Source organism: Syngnathus typhle, linkage group LG3 (assembly GCF_033458585.1).
Source record: "Syngnathus typhle isolate RoL2023-S1 ecotype Sweden linkage group LG3, RoL_Styp_1.0, whole genome shotgun sequence".
Lineage (NCBI taxonomy): Eukaryota > Metazoa > Chordata > Actinopteri > Syngnathiformes > Syngnathidae > Syngnathus > Syngnathus typhle.
Genome location: NC_083740.1, coordinates 4313217 through 4329479, shown reverse-complemented (window position 1 = coordinate 4329479; position 16263 = coordinate 4313217). Strand labels below are relative to the sequence as shown.

General features: G+C 41.0%; 2 protein-coding genes across 7 annotated transcripts; one reads left to right on the top strand and one right to left on the bottom strand.

Moving 5' to 3' along the window:
* Positions 1-105: 105 nt before the first annotated feature.
* On the bottom strand, positions 106-8009 carry gucy1a1 (guanylate cyclase 1 soluble subunit alpha 1). Of its 4 annotated transcripts, XM_061273504.1 has the most exons (9): positions 7837-8009; positions 7580-7751; positions 7394-7449; positions 6824-6903; positions 5584-6296; positions 3005-3490; positions 2101-2244; positions 1787-1941; positions 106-1654 (listed from the first exon to the last, which is right to left on the bottom strand). In XM_061273504.1, the coding sequence occupies exons 1-9, from the start codon at positions 7902-7904 to the stop codon at positions 1516-1518; spliced, it is 2013 nt and encodes a 670-aa protein (XP_061129488.1). In that variant the 5' UTR covers positions 7905-8009; the 3' UTR covers positions 106-1515. The 4 variants fall into 4 exon arrangements, with proteins under 4 accessions (XP_061129488.1, XP_061129491.1, XP_061129486.1 ...); XM_061273507.1 differs by having other exon boundaries at positions 7580-8009; XM_061273502.1 differs by having other exon boundaries at positions 1787-2244.
* Positions 8010-9989: 1980 nt separating this feature from the next.
* Positions 9990-13087, top strand: ufsp2 (ufm1-specific peptidase 2). 3 transcript variants are annotated; one of them, XM_061273522.1, is made up of 12 exons: positions 9990-10112; positions 10268-10355; positions 10456-10639; positions 10708-10774; positions 10998-11152; positions 11253-11445; positions 11568-11714; positions 11775-11939; positions 12239-12363; positions 12439-12515; positions 12671-12795; positions 12883-13087. In XM_061273522.1, the coding sequence occupies exons 1-12, from the start codon at positions 10110-10112 to the stop codon at positions 12967-12969; spliced, it is 1416 nt and encodes a 471-aa protein (XP_061129506.1). In that variant the 5' UTR covers positions 9990-10109; the 3' UTR covers positions 12970-13087. The 3 variants fall into 3 exon arrangements, with proteins under 3 accessions (XP_061129506.1, XP_061129507.1, XP_061129508.1); XM_061273523.1 differs by having other exon boundaries at positions 10439-10639; XM_061273524.1 differs by lacking the exon at positions 12883-13087 and having other exon boundaries at positions 12443-12515; positions 12671-12797.
* Positions 13088-16263: the final 3176 nt, after the last annotated feature.

Here is a 16263-nt window from a genome sequence, read left to right as displayed (position 1 = left end):
TTCAAATTTAATCTGATATTAAATCAACCAGACTGCAACAATTTAAATGATTCAAGTAAGCTTATTGGTGTTTATTGTGCAAAATATACACTTCGGACACCCAGGTTCATTTGATCTTATATTTATTGCACTCTTGTTTCCACTACAGTAACAATTAAAGCACATCCTTATGAGTGATCGAAGGACATTCATTGTATTTTTGTTTTTTTATGCTCTTTGTGCTATGAAACAATGTAATAAATAGAGTATAAACATGTGTACAGTGAAAACAGTAAAAATACTTTACTAGGAAACTGCAGTACTGGAATGTATAATGAATGTATTTCAAATATATACTTTGATGGAAGAATTTGTGGCTTGCATTCATATTGGAAGAAACAAAAGTGATCCACTTTATTAACAACAAAATGTGCTATCCTGCTTTCATAAGGCACCTAAGTCTGCTCTGTGAAACTTGATTCGAGATAGTGGAAACCTGTAAAAATCTTTCTTTGCAGATTTGCAGTTTAGTGTTCTTTTTGGAATTTTCCTGCCCAGTTCAAGCTGCAAGCAAGAAGACAGAAAACTACAAAAGGGGGAAAATGTCGCTTACATATTTACTGGAAAAATATCTATAGAATTTCTTTCCCATCCTAACAAAATATTTGATCATTCTAACCCAAAAAGCATTTGGAATCTATGTTATCAAGCGATGTCACTAATCCTATTTGGCAGCATTCATTTGTATATTGAAATATTTAAGTAATAATAATAATAATAAAAGTGCCTTAAATTTGGGTTTGAATCATTATTAACACTTTTAGAACTGATTAATCCTGCAGTGAGTGTTTGTACCGATGGATAATAGGACCATCAAGCTACTTATTGCATTGTTGGGGTTGCGTGAAATTGCTACTATGACCTTTACACAACATTGCTTGTAATGTGGAACCTCTTAAATTGAAATGCCAAAAATTGGTACAATTTAAACTAGATTACACACACACACTGAAAAACAATCTATTACTTGAAAATTAACCAAAACTTAAAGTTGCAAATATCACGTGTGATGTTACACGAGTTTTAGTTTTATGTGTCAATGGTTACCTTTGATGTTCATTAAAACATTGCCTGCGTAATACAGTAAATAACAATTTTATGGTGTCAACGGTGTGAACCTGGAATGAGTTGACTTATTCACCATGGGAAAATTCGTTTTTCAATGACAACAACTTGGAAGTAAACCAGTGTCACGGTCACGGCGACAAACATTGAGAATTCCACAGTGTATAATATTTTAAATAGTCTCTGTGAAGTTGGGGGGGAATTGATGGTTGGGGTAGATTTATAACTCTCAAATGGGAACTGTGATGTACGTACTCGGTGGGACCGTCAATCATTTGTGGGAATTAGCCATCAGCTGTATTTTGAAATGACCGCAAGCGAGACAAACACTTAGCGACATCAATATCTGGACAACTCTAATATAGAAGCACCGAGGTGGAGCTTCAGGAGTTTCTCTGCAGCAGCTGGACTTCATTTCCGAGTCATTTGTGAAGTTTTGAAGGAAGCCTCTAAAAAGTAACAAACACCAGGAATGTCCTCTGGGAAGTTGGCCGGAAGCTCCTGCCTGCTCCTGGGAATGAAAACAAACTCTGGACGCTCCTTCAGCAATCTAGGATGAAGTGTACACAAATAAAAGATGAATCAATGTGGCTGGACATTGGAGGAAACACAGTGCTCCTCTTAATTTTCAGTTTCCTGCCTAGTACGGATGGAATTGGACATTGTCATAAAAACCTGTCACCTGTGCGTCGTCGGACTGATGTTGATTTTGCGAGGTTGGCTGCACGATTCAAACTTGTTGGCCAGGGTGACGTTATTTCCAAAAAGACAATAACGTGGCATTTTTACGCCGACTACACCGGCTAGCACTGATCCGGTGTGGAGCCCGATACGCATCTGAAAAACAATGACATAAATCCGACATATGTCGACTCGATTTTTAATCCCACTTTTGAACTGTATCCTTGATTGAAATTGAAAGCGATCCACTCCGGGATTTGACGGAATCGTATTCAGGCTCTGTAACATGACGCCATATGGAATCTGGTTTGTTACCTGTATTTGTTCTCCAGTTGGAGTCTTGACTTCATCAGAAAGCTCCATCATCTTTAAGGCCATCAATGCAATCTGGGCTGCATGGTTGTCACTCTCCTTATGTAAGCCACCAGCAACACAATAAGCATCCCCAATGGTCTCCACCTGGACGTAGCACAGTAAGATAGCATTAGTAGTCTTCTGACACGTCCATCGATCACTTGGGTTGAACCCCCCTCTCAACATCGACGCTTATCTTCTGCATCCTCGTCATAAACTGCCCTTAGGTCATTTCTTTGATGCGAGACGTTCGATATTTTCTTAATAAAAGAAAAGAAATATATATATTAAAAATAATTTAAAGCATTTTTATTTATTTATTTTTATTTTCTTTTACTTATTTACTATATTTTTAAAATATTGCCTTTAAAAGTAGCTGAAATGTGGCAACCTCCGTCTTTTACTCATCTGCGTCTCTATGTAAATGTCACGAAAGAATCGATAATATGCAATAGTGTCATTAATACAAAAGAAATGATCAACAAAATGACGAGTGCGATGAAGTGGAAGGCAGTCTGTCTGAGCACCGAAAGCCGGCAGCCATAAAATTTCAATTCTACTTCATCCTTTGCCGTCTTAAAGTCGTCGTCCTCTTTCATGTAACTAGAGAGCACTCGACAACTATGTGACACAGACAAAGTGGAACTATTTTTAGACACGAACGTGGAATGGAACAGTGTCCTGAAGGAACTTCCTCGCATCTTTACGATGTATTTGTCAAACATGCGGCTATATCTTCTGTTAAGGCTTCGCTGACATGTTGTTTATAACAACCAGCTTTTGGCCAGGCCTCGCCGATGCCCGAAACACACACACAGCGTCAGTCTTCGGGTATTCAGGTAAATCTGAACTGAAGTTTACTTACCTTGTAAACATCAAGCTCCCCACAATGATGGTCGAACCTGGTGTATAGCTCGTTGAGCATGGTGATCACTTGCATCGGCGTGCACAGCGAGCAAACAGCCGTGAAGCCCACCAAGTCGGAAAACAGCAGGGTGACCCGCTCGAAATTCTTAGCTTGGACCGTCTGGCCTTGCCACAATTGCTGAGCTACGGTACCGGGAAAGATGGAGAAAAGAAGGTCCACTGTCTTTTTCTTCTCTTCCTCAAGCGCCCGGTGGGCCTGCTCCAATGCCGCTTTGGCTTTCCCGAGACGTTTCTTCAAGCCGTCCTGCGCTTTGGCTTGCTCTCCGACCAGAACCACGTCACGTAGCGCGTTGTGAATGGGGATGTCGGACAGGTAGAGCCCGCGCCCCGTTAGCTCCTCCAGCTTATCCACACACGGCGAACCCAGGAACAAGATCACGTTGGACTCGGAAACGTAGATCATTTGGCCCTTGAGGTCCATGAGCTGCAAAGACAAATCTTTAAGTTCTCCAGTAAGGATTGGTAGTGTACAGTTTAGTTTACTTTAAGAAAGACTGATTTTTCATTCCAATGTCCTTTGGACAACATCACTCACAATTCAATAAACTATCTTAGGACACACTCTATGACTAAGAACACAAAGTATTGGCAACTCTACAGTGTGCAACTGCGTCAGCCATGCCAGAGTAGATTATTTATTTATATTGCAGCGGAATGCTATTTCTAAACATGACAAATGCCATCCAATCAAAGTTTGCTTTGGCTTTGACTTGAATTTATCATCACACGGGTTAGCTTAAAAAGGTTTTTTAAAAAATGGCCAAATTAAACAGTGTGAAATGGAGTTTTTATTGTATTCATTAATCAGTGATGTTCTTACTATATAACATAAAGAAATTGAAGGGGAAACTTTTCAACAAGTGGGAAAGTAAATGCTAGCGTCCACTAAACTGACCTTAGCTACCTGTTGAACATTTTTAAAATGGTGGCTGCTAGACAGCTGACACCTTGATCATCTTGGTTCAAAAATCATTTAAAACTCACTTGTCCTTGCTTCAACCAAGACATTAATATTTGGAACCGAGACTTGTATCCAGTCTGTTTTTAGTTTTACGGTCATTCCAAGAATTGTGGAGGTGGCTAGCTAGCAAAAAAAAAATACCTTACAGGCTCCTTTGATGGCTAAATTTAAAAAGCAAGTCTTCAAAAAAGGCAAAAGCCAGACTGGACTGAAAAGGACATCTTCTTCTTGCTTTGAGGTCTTTTCATCGGGGAAATTAAAGCCCCCGCGTGGGACAAATAAGACCAAAAGACTGTAATGAAAATGCTAAATTTGCCACAATGCTACAAATAGCTCTACTATAATCGGCACATTAGCTCGTGTGTCTTGTCTCTACAATCGATCTATCCTTAAAAAGTTATGACTTTGTTGTTTTGACTATTTCTAAACGTTCTTCATTTTCTTTTATTCCCGTCCTTTTGGGACATGAAAGTACATACTGAACCGAACTGAAGTTGTAAAACGTTGACAGGAATCAAAGGATGGATTAAGGCCGAACTTTGCGTGGGTGCTTTAGTTCTCACACTGGAACAGATTCAACGTAGGATACGATGGAACATGATGGACCTCTCATCGCGGCTCAAAGTCAGGGGTTAGAATAATGGCGCGTTAAAAAAAAAGGCTTTTCTTACTTTTATTTAGTATCAGATTTTTCCGCTTGACTTGTGGCGGACAGATGACATCAAATAATTTTAAAAGTCAAACAGGTGCTTGTAGATGATCTTCAACATGATTTGTTTTCGACGTAAATACATGGGAAAATGTTCGAGCCAAAAATGAGCTGTGATTAAGACTCATACCGTAACTCTCTGGTGGAGAGAGGTACAAATGCTGGTCATCACCCGTGACGTAAACAGATTTACGAGTAAAGGTCAATGGATGCACGAATGTATCAGAGCAGTGACGTTTACACCGTCTTAACTTTAACAAGCCCGAGTATAATCGTTTGGAATGGCTTTTATATACCCGATTAGCAAATAAATAAAAATAATTAACAAGTAATGAACCCCCAGATACCAAGAGGGTTAGAACTGCCTACAGATTCCACAAGATGGCGCCAAATATGACATAATTATAAACCACACCTACAGAAACAAAGTGACCAGCTGTCAATTTTGCTCCAGGACCAAATTTTATTGCTGCTAGACCAATGGACTGCTTTTCTACCGGACTTTGAAAAATGAATATAGAGGATTAATATTGGGAGGGGATTCAGTTGTTTTTCTCACTAATCACTGTAAGGGGAGTCTAGCCTTTGTGAATAGTGAAGCATTAAAGTATTGACGACTTAGTTCTTGTCATGGCGACCAGTTGCACCCGTCCATAAATAGCACCAGGCTCACTGAGCCTTTGATGGAGAAAAGGAGGATGACATTTGCTTGTGATCTCGGCTGGTGGTAGGATGTTGATCTGCACCTTGGGCCGAATGGTGCCGTTAATAACCTCGCCTAAAACCAACCAACCAACCAACCAACCAACCAACCAACCGACTGACACAGTTCTGATCCTGGACGTACCTTTACTGTGTTGTCCGCTCCGGAGACCCCTTGCTTGATCCGAAGGACAAACTGGGTGTTGAGCATGGTCAGGATGCCTTGAAAGGTACATTTGATTTGAGGGCACACAATGGAGAAGTGTTCTTGGAAAGTCAAAGCCCGCCTGAGACTGTCCTTCCTGCTCAGTCTCTTCCTGAGCCCGTGTCCGATTTGAACCAGAACCAGGTCTTGGTCCAGGATAAGATGGAAGGGAAAGATAGTGGAAAACAGAGAGGTAGGAAGGGTCCCAGCTGAGCTCGCCCGCAGAGGACTGGGGCTCAGGTTTTTATCCCCCTTGACCACCACAGTGTATAGAAGACTGTGCTGCGGGTTGGATTGAAGGATGCTGTCTTTGGTGCTGGGCGGGTCCATCAGCACATCCACGGTGGTGTGATAGAGCAAACGGGCGGCTGCCTTGATGACCCCAGGGAAGAAGAGCTCAGTAGTGGGGTGAGGGTTGAAGAAGTAGACAGTAAGCAGACCCGGATCTTTGTCTATGCACAGCACGGATGCTTGATTTAAACAATCTCCTCCATCAACTCGGGGCGCGCTGCTTTGCTTCAGGAGCACGTTGAAGCTGTTGAGGAAGTCGTGAAGCGCGCCCCCCACCACCCGTAAAATGTGACCGTCCTCCTCGTAGCACATTTGGAAGAGCTCCTCGCCGAGGGACACTCTCAAGGCTTCAATCGGAATGGCTGCAGGATACAAGCAGGGACTATGAGAAGTTGTAAATATACCGTACAAGAGTGAGAAGATCCCTCACATTTGTTTTGGTAAATATATGATCATTTCATAGGACAACACTTTGCCTCAATGTACGGAGTATACGGCTTGTCAAATCACTAAATTTACTATTCCCTCAAAATAACAACAAACAGCACTTGCACTCAGGCGCCCCTAGTGTTCAGACTGAGACACCACAGTCAAATAAGCCAGGGCTTGAATTCAGAACAAGATGAAAACAATTCATTTATTGTCTTTTTTACTGATTAAACTGCAGACATACTTGACATATTTGTTTTCGTTTTGTGTACTTTATTAAATGGGATGGGGTATAAAAATGACCTGTATCAGGATATATGGTTTTCTCCAGATCACACAGTACTATAATATAGTATTAAGTTAGTATTTAATTGGAATGGCATAGCTAACATGTACAAACCAGGAAACGGTTTCACAATTAACAGGGAGTGTGCGTTATAAGTGTCCAATTTGCGGTTACCTGTTTTGGTTGAGTAAGTGTTCATCATCTTCATTAAATGTTCCGGTTCTTCTCTGCAGTCTGTGCAACAAACGGCAATGCTGCAAAAACAATACAGGATCTTATCGACAGTAAACAAATCTTGCTTTTTCTAAACAACAAATTTTTCTTTCTCTACTATATACATTATCCAAAGATGTACATTATAAAATAAATCCACAGCTGTTTCTTTTGTAGGTGAAAAAAAGCAAGATGTCAAATTTGAGGATGAATTGAAAAACTAGGCTGTTCATAAAAATAGGCCTAATGAATGAATTTTAGTTTAACATATTAATCACACAATAATGTACTTGTTTGAATAAATTCAATCTATAAAAAAATTCAATATGGCTGACTGAGAAACTAAACCCATACTTTAAAAAAAATGTTTGTTTTTTTGTTGTTGTTGATGATGATTAATGATTATTATTAATTACATATTGATTTTATGAAACTGAATTGGCTCCTGATGTTCCCCACCCTTAAGTGTCTGAGTAGCTCTCATCTACAGCCAATACCTGGGTGGAAGTTCTGCCTAATATAAAAGATTACCTTTCCGATTCTCTTTGTTTCATCATACTTTGGAGGGCAGCGTGCAGCCTCTGGAACTGCAAAGTTAAAGTGAGAGACCTCTTTAATTAGGAGGGGGTGAGGGGCGGATAAAATCCTAAAATGGCAGCCACATTTTTATTTCTTAAAAAAAAAAAAATCTTCTATTGCGCGCACGCTCGTACTCACCTGGGGACACGCCAGTTTGCGAATGCTCTCTCCGAGGGTATGCAGGTTCACTTTGGCTCTGGTGCTCCTCTGTGCGGGTTCGTGCGCGTTCCTCCTGCCGCGCGCTGCCGAGCTCTCCCCGGGATCTCCACGCAGCTGTTCTTCTTCCTTCTCCTGCTCTTGATGCTGGTCGCTTTTGGAGAAAGGACACTCTCCGGTTATCTTCAGCTCCTTCAGCCTGGCGCAGAACATCTTCACTGGTGCTATGATGTCCTCACCACACAGGCACTGAGCTCATTGTGCATGCAGACAGACGCGCCAGGATGCCATCTTCTGGTGCGCGCATCTTATTTTGGTGTTTGCATCCTTTTCATCGCTGAATCTTCAACCAAGACGTGATGCGATGTTCTTCTGTACTCCGCTTCTTTGGACTGATGGTGGAACAGAGCGATAAGCGCCTGGGAGGGGGGTGGGGGGGGCAAGGAGAGGGGGGGGGGGTAGCCAGAGAGCTGCAGGCCAATCCATGCTCAAGCACGGCTGATGGAGCTGAGCGACCTATCAGCAAGGAGACGTTATTTCCAGACGACTTCTCACATGCAATAGATTTTTTTTCTCTCTTCACTTTATATGTATTTGGCTGCATGGTAGACAAGTGGGTGGCATGCCCGCCTCACTGTACTAATATCCTGGTTCGAATTCTCAGCTCCATGTGTGGAGTTTGCATGTTCTCCCATATGGTTGTGTGGGTTGTTTCTGGGCTTAAACATTTTGACACAGCTTGACTTGAGAAGTTGCTGCTATTCTTTTCTCGCTGTGGTATCATTAGTCAAATATTAATTTAACATCCATCTATGAGGAATTCTCAAGCTGCAAAATGACGCATATACTTCACGACATGTTCACAATGTATACATTCATCTGGCCAAGTGTCATCACACACCAGCAAAAAGATATATGCGATGCTTATACTTTATATCTTCTCGCTCGATGTGTAGGTGGGCCTTTCCAGCACACGTGAGCCATATACAGTGCACAGATCCTGTTTACAAAACGCAGCAAAGATAGCAACGGCCCTGTTGCAAATCAAGGTCGACATGGTGAGATGTTACCAGAGATAAACAGAAATAAATTACTGCTTGAGCTGCATGGGGTCAATGCCAAGGAAAACTCATTCCAAATAGATTGTGATATTCTTATGGGCTGCTTCTCAAGACATATTTTAAATAAATGCTACTTTGTGTCATTTTGAAACTTTGTACGACATGACGCAAATGTTGTCAAACTAAATATTACTAAATAGAATGACCTTCACATCAATGAAATATGTTCACTTGAAGCAATAAATCCAATACTCGAAATAGATACGCCATTTTTTTCCCACAAGACAACAATTTATGTTGCAAGATCTCAATGCGCACTGCATAGCAGTTTTAAAGTTTTTTCAAGAACAAAGTTGATCTTCTATCCCACTAGCTAAATACTAATGCCAACACCACATATATCCGTCTGCTTATACATGAAGTATATAATACTCTGTTTCAGCAAAAAGAGAAGCTATTTAAACACAAAAGGCGCAGCAACAAATAAATGACAGAAATCACAGCTATACAGTTGTATACAATATATATTCAGTCATATTTAATCTTATACTCTGCAAGATGAGAGGAGCCATATATCGGTCTTAAACTGCCCCCAGGTGGTCAAAGTGGGTACACTTGATGCAATTTGTGAAAAGCCCTTTTTTTTGTTAAGTTTTAATACCAACTTGTACTAAACAAACATTTCTGTCTACTTAATGATAGTGTGTTTATCAGACAATCATAATTCGACCATATAAAATACATTCTTCAAAATATCTTTTTATTCCGTATAAATGTAAATGAATTGAGAAGTTTTTGCTGTGAGCTCCCATTTGTACATGCAGTGCTACTATGCAATGTCCACTCAATCTGCCAGCTCTTGCATGCAGGCCTGTCGCCCCAGGGAAACAAGCAAAGCACGAAGAAACACATTCAATCTTTTCTGTTGCAGTGAAAAGCGTCATTGCATTGGTGTTCCATTGCAAATTGACTAATGTCAACGGAAAAAAAGACCATGTATGTTTTCCCATGTTGCATATGAAGGGCAGAATGGGCACTGATGCTGGAATAATTATATCGTGTGCCTCACTCCTCACCAGTAGAACCACGCATGCGTAGATGTTAGTTACATTTGATTACGCTGTATAATGTATGACACCCTGGGAGAAATTCATACTTCAGTATCGCTCTTTAGCATTATGTAATAAATAAGATGTATGCAATCCCTTTTTGTTCCGTTGTTATGTTTTTGTAAAACGTGTAATTTATGTTGACGATATTTACATTTATTTTTAAAAGTCTTATGTTGTTTGACAAAATTACGAGTTACGCTGAATGCAACAGCAGTGGGAGGGGATATTGTGGGCCAATCAGCTGTCGCGGAATGATACACGTCAAAAATTGTAAAACAGACATGGCAGCTTCATGTGAATAACAATCCAGATTTTTTTTTCATACCATAAAAAAGCACCATGGTGGGTATGACAACGATTTAAAAGCACATTTGTAACTGTATTAATATTACTCCAGGTTTGTCACGTCAATTGCATACCACGTTGTCGCTAGTTGTCCACATATGGGGAATATAAAACTCCCCTGCCGGCTGCTCATTTATTTTGTCCTATTTCAGATTGAACATCCAAATAATGTCGAGCCAGGAGAATTTCTCCGTGCGAGAGGACATCTGGAGCTCAAATGTCTCCTGGACAGCACCGATGGTATAATGAAATGTTTATAAACATAGGGTCAATATCTCTTCGGATGCATTCTCCTCTGAATTAATACGCGAGTTTCTGTAAAGTTCATTTCTTTTTTCAGTGACTCTCATGCATAAATGCATCTCAAGAACATTTGAGAACTTACGCTCTCAGGTGAAGTCGGAATCTTGCATCCTTCGAGTCCAGGATAGCCCAGTTATAATCTGGCCAAACAAGCATGTTCACGTGACTCCGAAAGAAATAACTGCAAACACACCGTGTGACGATCTTCATAAATGGATACAGTAAGTTATTTCTGGTTTTCTTTTACACCTGTTCCATTTGTTTTCATTTGATCTGACTTACATTTCAGGATCGATGAACAAGAGTTGGTTGGCAAAAGGTCAGCAAAGAAGAAAGGCAAAAAGAGTTCGGCAGCCGTATGTGAACATTTTGTATTTTGTCATTTTTTCCCTCTGTTATTTTAGAAAGATGAGTTTGAATACATCGATTACATGTCATTCAACTTTTTTTATACCTCACAATTACAAGAAAAAAAAATTAAGACTGCATTGAACCAGAAGTGCGTAAGCCCTCATTAAATAGAGAGAAAAAACAGAATATACCCATACATGTGTATATTTTTATCATTTTGCCATTTAGAGAGTGATCAGCCTAAACCTAATGATGGAAGCGACAAAGCCAGGTCCCCTCCCGGCACCTGTTCTCTGCAAAACCATCCAGAAGTCCCACTTCCTGTCTACAACTCTTCCAATGGACTGTGTTGTCCACATATGCTCCACCGACACCATCAAAGAGTAACCGGCACAATTAAAACGATATCGACATTTGTTTTTTTTGTTTCAGCTAAGGCTGAAATTTTGATTTGAAACTCTCCATCATCATCTCATTGTGCAGGGCCTGTGAGCGCTTGCTGGAGGCGTTAATACATCAGCTGGATGAGATGAAGCGAGAGATGCTGCGCCACATGAAGGGAACAAAGCTATTGGCCCCAGAGCCTTTCCACTTTCTGCTTCCAGAACCCAAAGGACTGGTGACAACAATCTATCCTGCCGGGGTGCCTGACAGTCAACTCGAGAACCAGCGTAAGGTACGTACGTAAATGACAGTGCCACGATATCCAGGTTACCATTTGGACTTTACGAGTTAGTTTTGTGTATCATCAATCACGCCATCTTTTAGTCTAAACTTTTTTTGCTCTCAATTTTGCAGGAGCTGCATGCGCGCTTTAAGGTGCCAGAGGACAAACCCTATTTTAGAAGAGCCAACGCTTATCACTTCCCCAATGAACCCTACAAAGATGGTTACCTCCGAAACCCTCACCTGGCTCTCACGCATCCCACCTTGGACGATGGAAAGGTAAAGCTATTTGCTCAGATGCCTTCTGGAATGGGAGTTTTGATGATTTATGTGTTTCAGGCATACTTGGTGCAAGGCCTGTACAGTTACCACCACTACATGCAGGACCGCATGGACGACAACGGCTGGGGCTGCGCTTATCGTTCTCTGCAGACCATCTGCTCCTGGTTCCAGCAGCAAGGCTACGTAGAGCGGACTGTCCCCACTCACAAGGAAATCCAACAGGTAGCACGAATGAGAGCATTTTTTCTCATCATCAGGTTATTGCCTAAACTACAGCGCCGGTTTTTGAGGGTGTGTACACTTGTGCAACTACATCGTTGCAGTCATGTCTACGTAAAGGCAGCTTTTTTGGGTTGTTATTTTTTTTTTTTTCAGTTGCAAGGGTTTGTTTGGCTCGATACTATTTCATGATCATTTGCCGCCATTTCGTGACTCGTACACTCGTCACGGGCTTAAATTAGCTGCAATTAAAATGGTATCAAACCATCATCGACTTCCATTTCTGTATATATTATTTTTAGGCGTTGGTGGATGTCGGTGACAAACAAGGCTCCTTTGTGGGGTCTCGTCAGTGGATTGGATCTTTCGAGGTTCACGCTGTGCTCAGCCAACTACTCGGGGTTACATCCAAGATTTTATTTGTGAGGTTTGTCTGCTTTGCTCCCTGTCTGATGGTTTCATGTTTATAGATTTATGGAACTATGAACACTTGTTATTTCAGCCAGGGTTCTGATATGGCTTCCAAAGGCAGAGAGCTGGCAAATCATTTTCTCTCTGAGGGAACTCCAGTGATGATTGGTAAGTTTGACTTTATGAACTCTGCTTATTCAAGTAGTGTTAGGCATAAAAGAAAAGAAAAAAGATGTGGGATGCAGCTCTATGGTGAATATATATATATATATATATATATATATATTGACATTTTCTATGTAAAAATTCTCTGTCCTTTGCAGGTGGGGGGGTCTTGGCTCACACCATTCTAGGCGTGGCTTGGAGCGAGACCACCGGGCAGATTCGCTTCCTCATCCTGGATCCTCATTATACAGGCGCAGAGGACTTGCAGGTCATCACAGAGAAGGTGGGCCTCAAAATGACTTGGCGCGGCTCCGCATCTTCATGACGGACTTTCAGAACTTTTGTTTCGTCTCTCCCGTCTTTCCCCCAGGGTTGGTGTGGCTGGAAAGGACCTGAGTTTTGGGATCAAACGGCATATTATAATATGTGTCTCCCCCAGAGGCCCAAAGCAATCTAACGTACGGCCATGTCGACTCACTACTAGGGCTTCGTCATGTAAATCCTATGACTGCCACCACCGGGCACAAGTCTGTGTGTGAACGTTTGTCCAATAAATCTGCATCTCATTTGGCGAACGATGTTTGGCAATGACACTCCACGACCGATTGGGATTCTGAGCAAGGGCTTTAACAATTCTATGTTTGGGGCGGCACAACAAACACCCGGCCAGAGGGCTCCAGGGAAAATCTTGCCTAGGGCACCAAATTACTCAGGGCCGCCAGTGCCCATCTACTCCACATTTCAGTTAACCTGCGCGCTTTGTCACTTTGTTCTGTCAAACGGTGCGAGTACGTACGCTAAGTACACACTTGCGTGGGGTGGGAAAAGCCAGGCTCATGCAGGTGCTACAAAGAGTTACAGTGAATAAGTCAGTCCTTTTTTTTTTTTTTTTAGGTCACCGTCAATAGCATTTTGTAGTGGTACAGTGGGAAGAACAAAATCCTATTGAATCCCCACCCCAAAGTTGTTCCGATTAAAATCTTTGTTTTATTTTTTGGCGGGATTTGCTTGGGCATGATGGCCTGTGCATTGCTTACAACATCAATGGTACGCCACTATAATTATCGACAGGGGCTCAAAGATATTTCAGTGATGTTCCATGTGGGCTTTGTGTGTCCATAGTCGTCGTCCTTGTGATTTTTCTAGTCATTTCTTAGCTCGGTGGGATTTCTTTTTGTTAGCTGTCGATTTCTCCTACTGCCTTTAAACTTTAAAGTTTATCGCGGTGGTGCCTTTAAAGTTTAAAGGCACCACCGCGATAAGTATTTCGAAAGGGGGACGTGAATGTCGAGGAGACGGTCCCGTATGTTCAGTGGATTTGGAAAAGAATCGAAAAGACTTCTGAAAGGACAAAAAGTGCCGCTCGTAGTGACCCAGAGCTGCAACAGTTATGACATTTTGTAAAGACTTAAAGGAGACGAGCAAGCAGCAGTATGGCGTAAGACAAAGGGGGTTATATAAGGTTACGCGGCCGCTTTGGCGTTCGTGTAGCACGCACGCACGCACGCACTCGTCATAAAGTTCCCAAATGCAGCCAATGAACGAGCAACAAATGTGCAAACTTTCGAAGCGCCATTGAAGATGACGACGATTGAGAGCTTTATAGGAAGCTCGCGCGCTCGCTGAGTTTATTTCGGCTCGTTTTGTTCAGTGGATTCGCCTGCTCGCACCTCTTCACGCGGCTCCAGCTCCAGCAACAGCACCATCAGGTCCGAACGCTCCCTTCCTTCCTAGTCATCCGCGAAAGAAGATGAACTTCGCCAAGCTGCTGTGGTTGGTGCTCGTGTACAGCGAGCAATTTGGGCAAGGTAAGGCCGTTGAATTCAATTACTGTTGCTAACCATTTTGCGCAAGCTTTTAGGCGCACGAATAAAACTGGATTTAGGAGACGACGCTTTTGTTGTGTGCGCGCGCGCCTTGCTTTTTCTCTGCCACAGCACTTCACTTATACACTAAAGAATAAATTCGGATTTTTGTTAACAAATTGAAATCAATGTTGCATCCTTAACCAGAAACAGAACGTGGCGCTTTTTGAAGATAGCGAACACGTTACCTTGATTTCAAAGAAAGCCTATTTTAAAAAAAAGCTTATGCAAACGATATACTCTTAAAAATAATGAATTCAGACTTGATTTCCCCAACAGTCTAAGGAATCACATTTTGCATTTTGAAACTGAACGTGGTTTTTTTTTTTTAAATATAGTTAATCAGCATATGTTACCTTGATTTGAAAGAAAGCCTTTAAACGAAAAAAAAACATTCAAAACCACTCATGGAAACTTTCATTGCAAACGGTATCCACTGTCAAGAATAAATTAAGATTTTTTTCCTTTTTTTTTTTTTTTTCTAAATGATTAAAGGCAATCACACTTTGCATTTTTCAAACAGAACATGGCGTTTCTGGACTATTACCTTGGTTTCAAAGAAATAAAAGAATACATTTCAAACCCCTTTAATTGCAAACGGTATGCACTATAAAGAATAAATTAAGATTTTTTCCAAACAAAAAAAAGGGAATCAGTTCGGGTTTTAAACAGAACATGTTTTTTTTTTAAATTTAATAATCCAAATGTTACCTTGGTTTCAAAAAATTTCAAACCACTTTGATCGCAAATGGTGTACACTATTTGGAATAGATTTAGATTTATTTTTTAAAAGAAAAAAGGGGTTTTAATTTAATAATCCAAATGTTACCTTGGTTTCAAAACATTTCAAACCACTTTCATCGCAAATGGTGTATATACTATTTAGAATAGATTAAGATTTCTTTTTTAAAAGAAAAAAGGGTAATCACATTTTGCATTTTCAAACAGAACATGGCGTTTTTTTAACATAATAAAATACGTTACCTTGGTTTCAAAGAAAGCCTATTTAAAAAAAAACATTGAAAAACACTCATGGTAACTTTCATTGCAAACAGTATAGAGTAAAAAAAAAAACTAAAAAATACAGAAACAAAGGGAATCACATTTTGTATTTACAAACAGAACACGACGTTCAAATATCAAAAATATTTCAAAGAAAGCCCATTTGAAACAAAACGTTGCAAACCACTCGTAGAAAACAAAATATGAAAGACAAATTAAATTGGTGCTTACAATTTGGATCCAGCCCTGTAACGTAATTCCAAAGACAACAATTGACGATGGCTAAAGGAATATTCAGAAATGAGAACGGCAAATAGCAACAGTCTTTTCTCAAATGTGTACTTTGCACACAGACCAGACCAGAGTGAGTGAGTGATGATATACTTTGCCCTCTTCTGCTTTTGTAGTGCTGGCAGAAGACCAGATAGGAGAAGATTGCAAGATGGCCGTTGATGGCACAGCTGTGACGTGCAAGCCCAGGAAGGGCCAAAAGGTCAAATTGACAATCACAGGCCCAGCTACCACTAATGTCGAATGGAAGAAAGGAACTACTCCAATATCGGCACAAGCTGAGAAGTATGAGTTACATAATGACAATCACAAAATACTGAGAAGGCGACGAGGGAACCTACACGGCCAACCTATCACCAGAGCAAAAGTTCCAGGTCCAAGGTTAGATGTTGCAGGAAAGCCGCTGGCCACACAAAAGCTTCTTGCTCACCATTTCCTTCTTCGCACAGGGCACACGCATGTTTTTAGAATGTGGGAGGAGAAGGCGCGCGCACAGGGACAACACGCTCACACTCCACACAGGGAAATTGCGTTTGCAAAATTCTCTTATGCTCAGGAGAAAAGTTGGAGAAAAAACTGATTTGTCCAAAGTT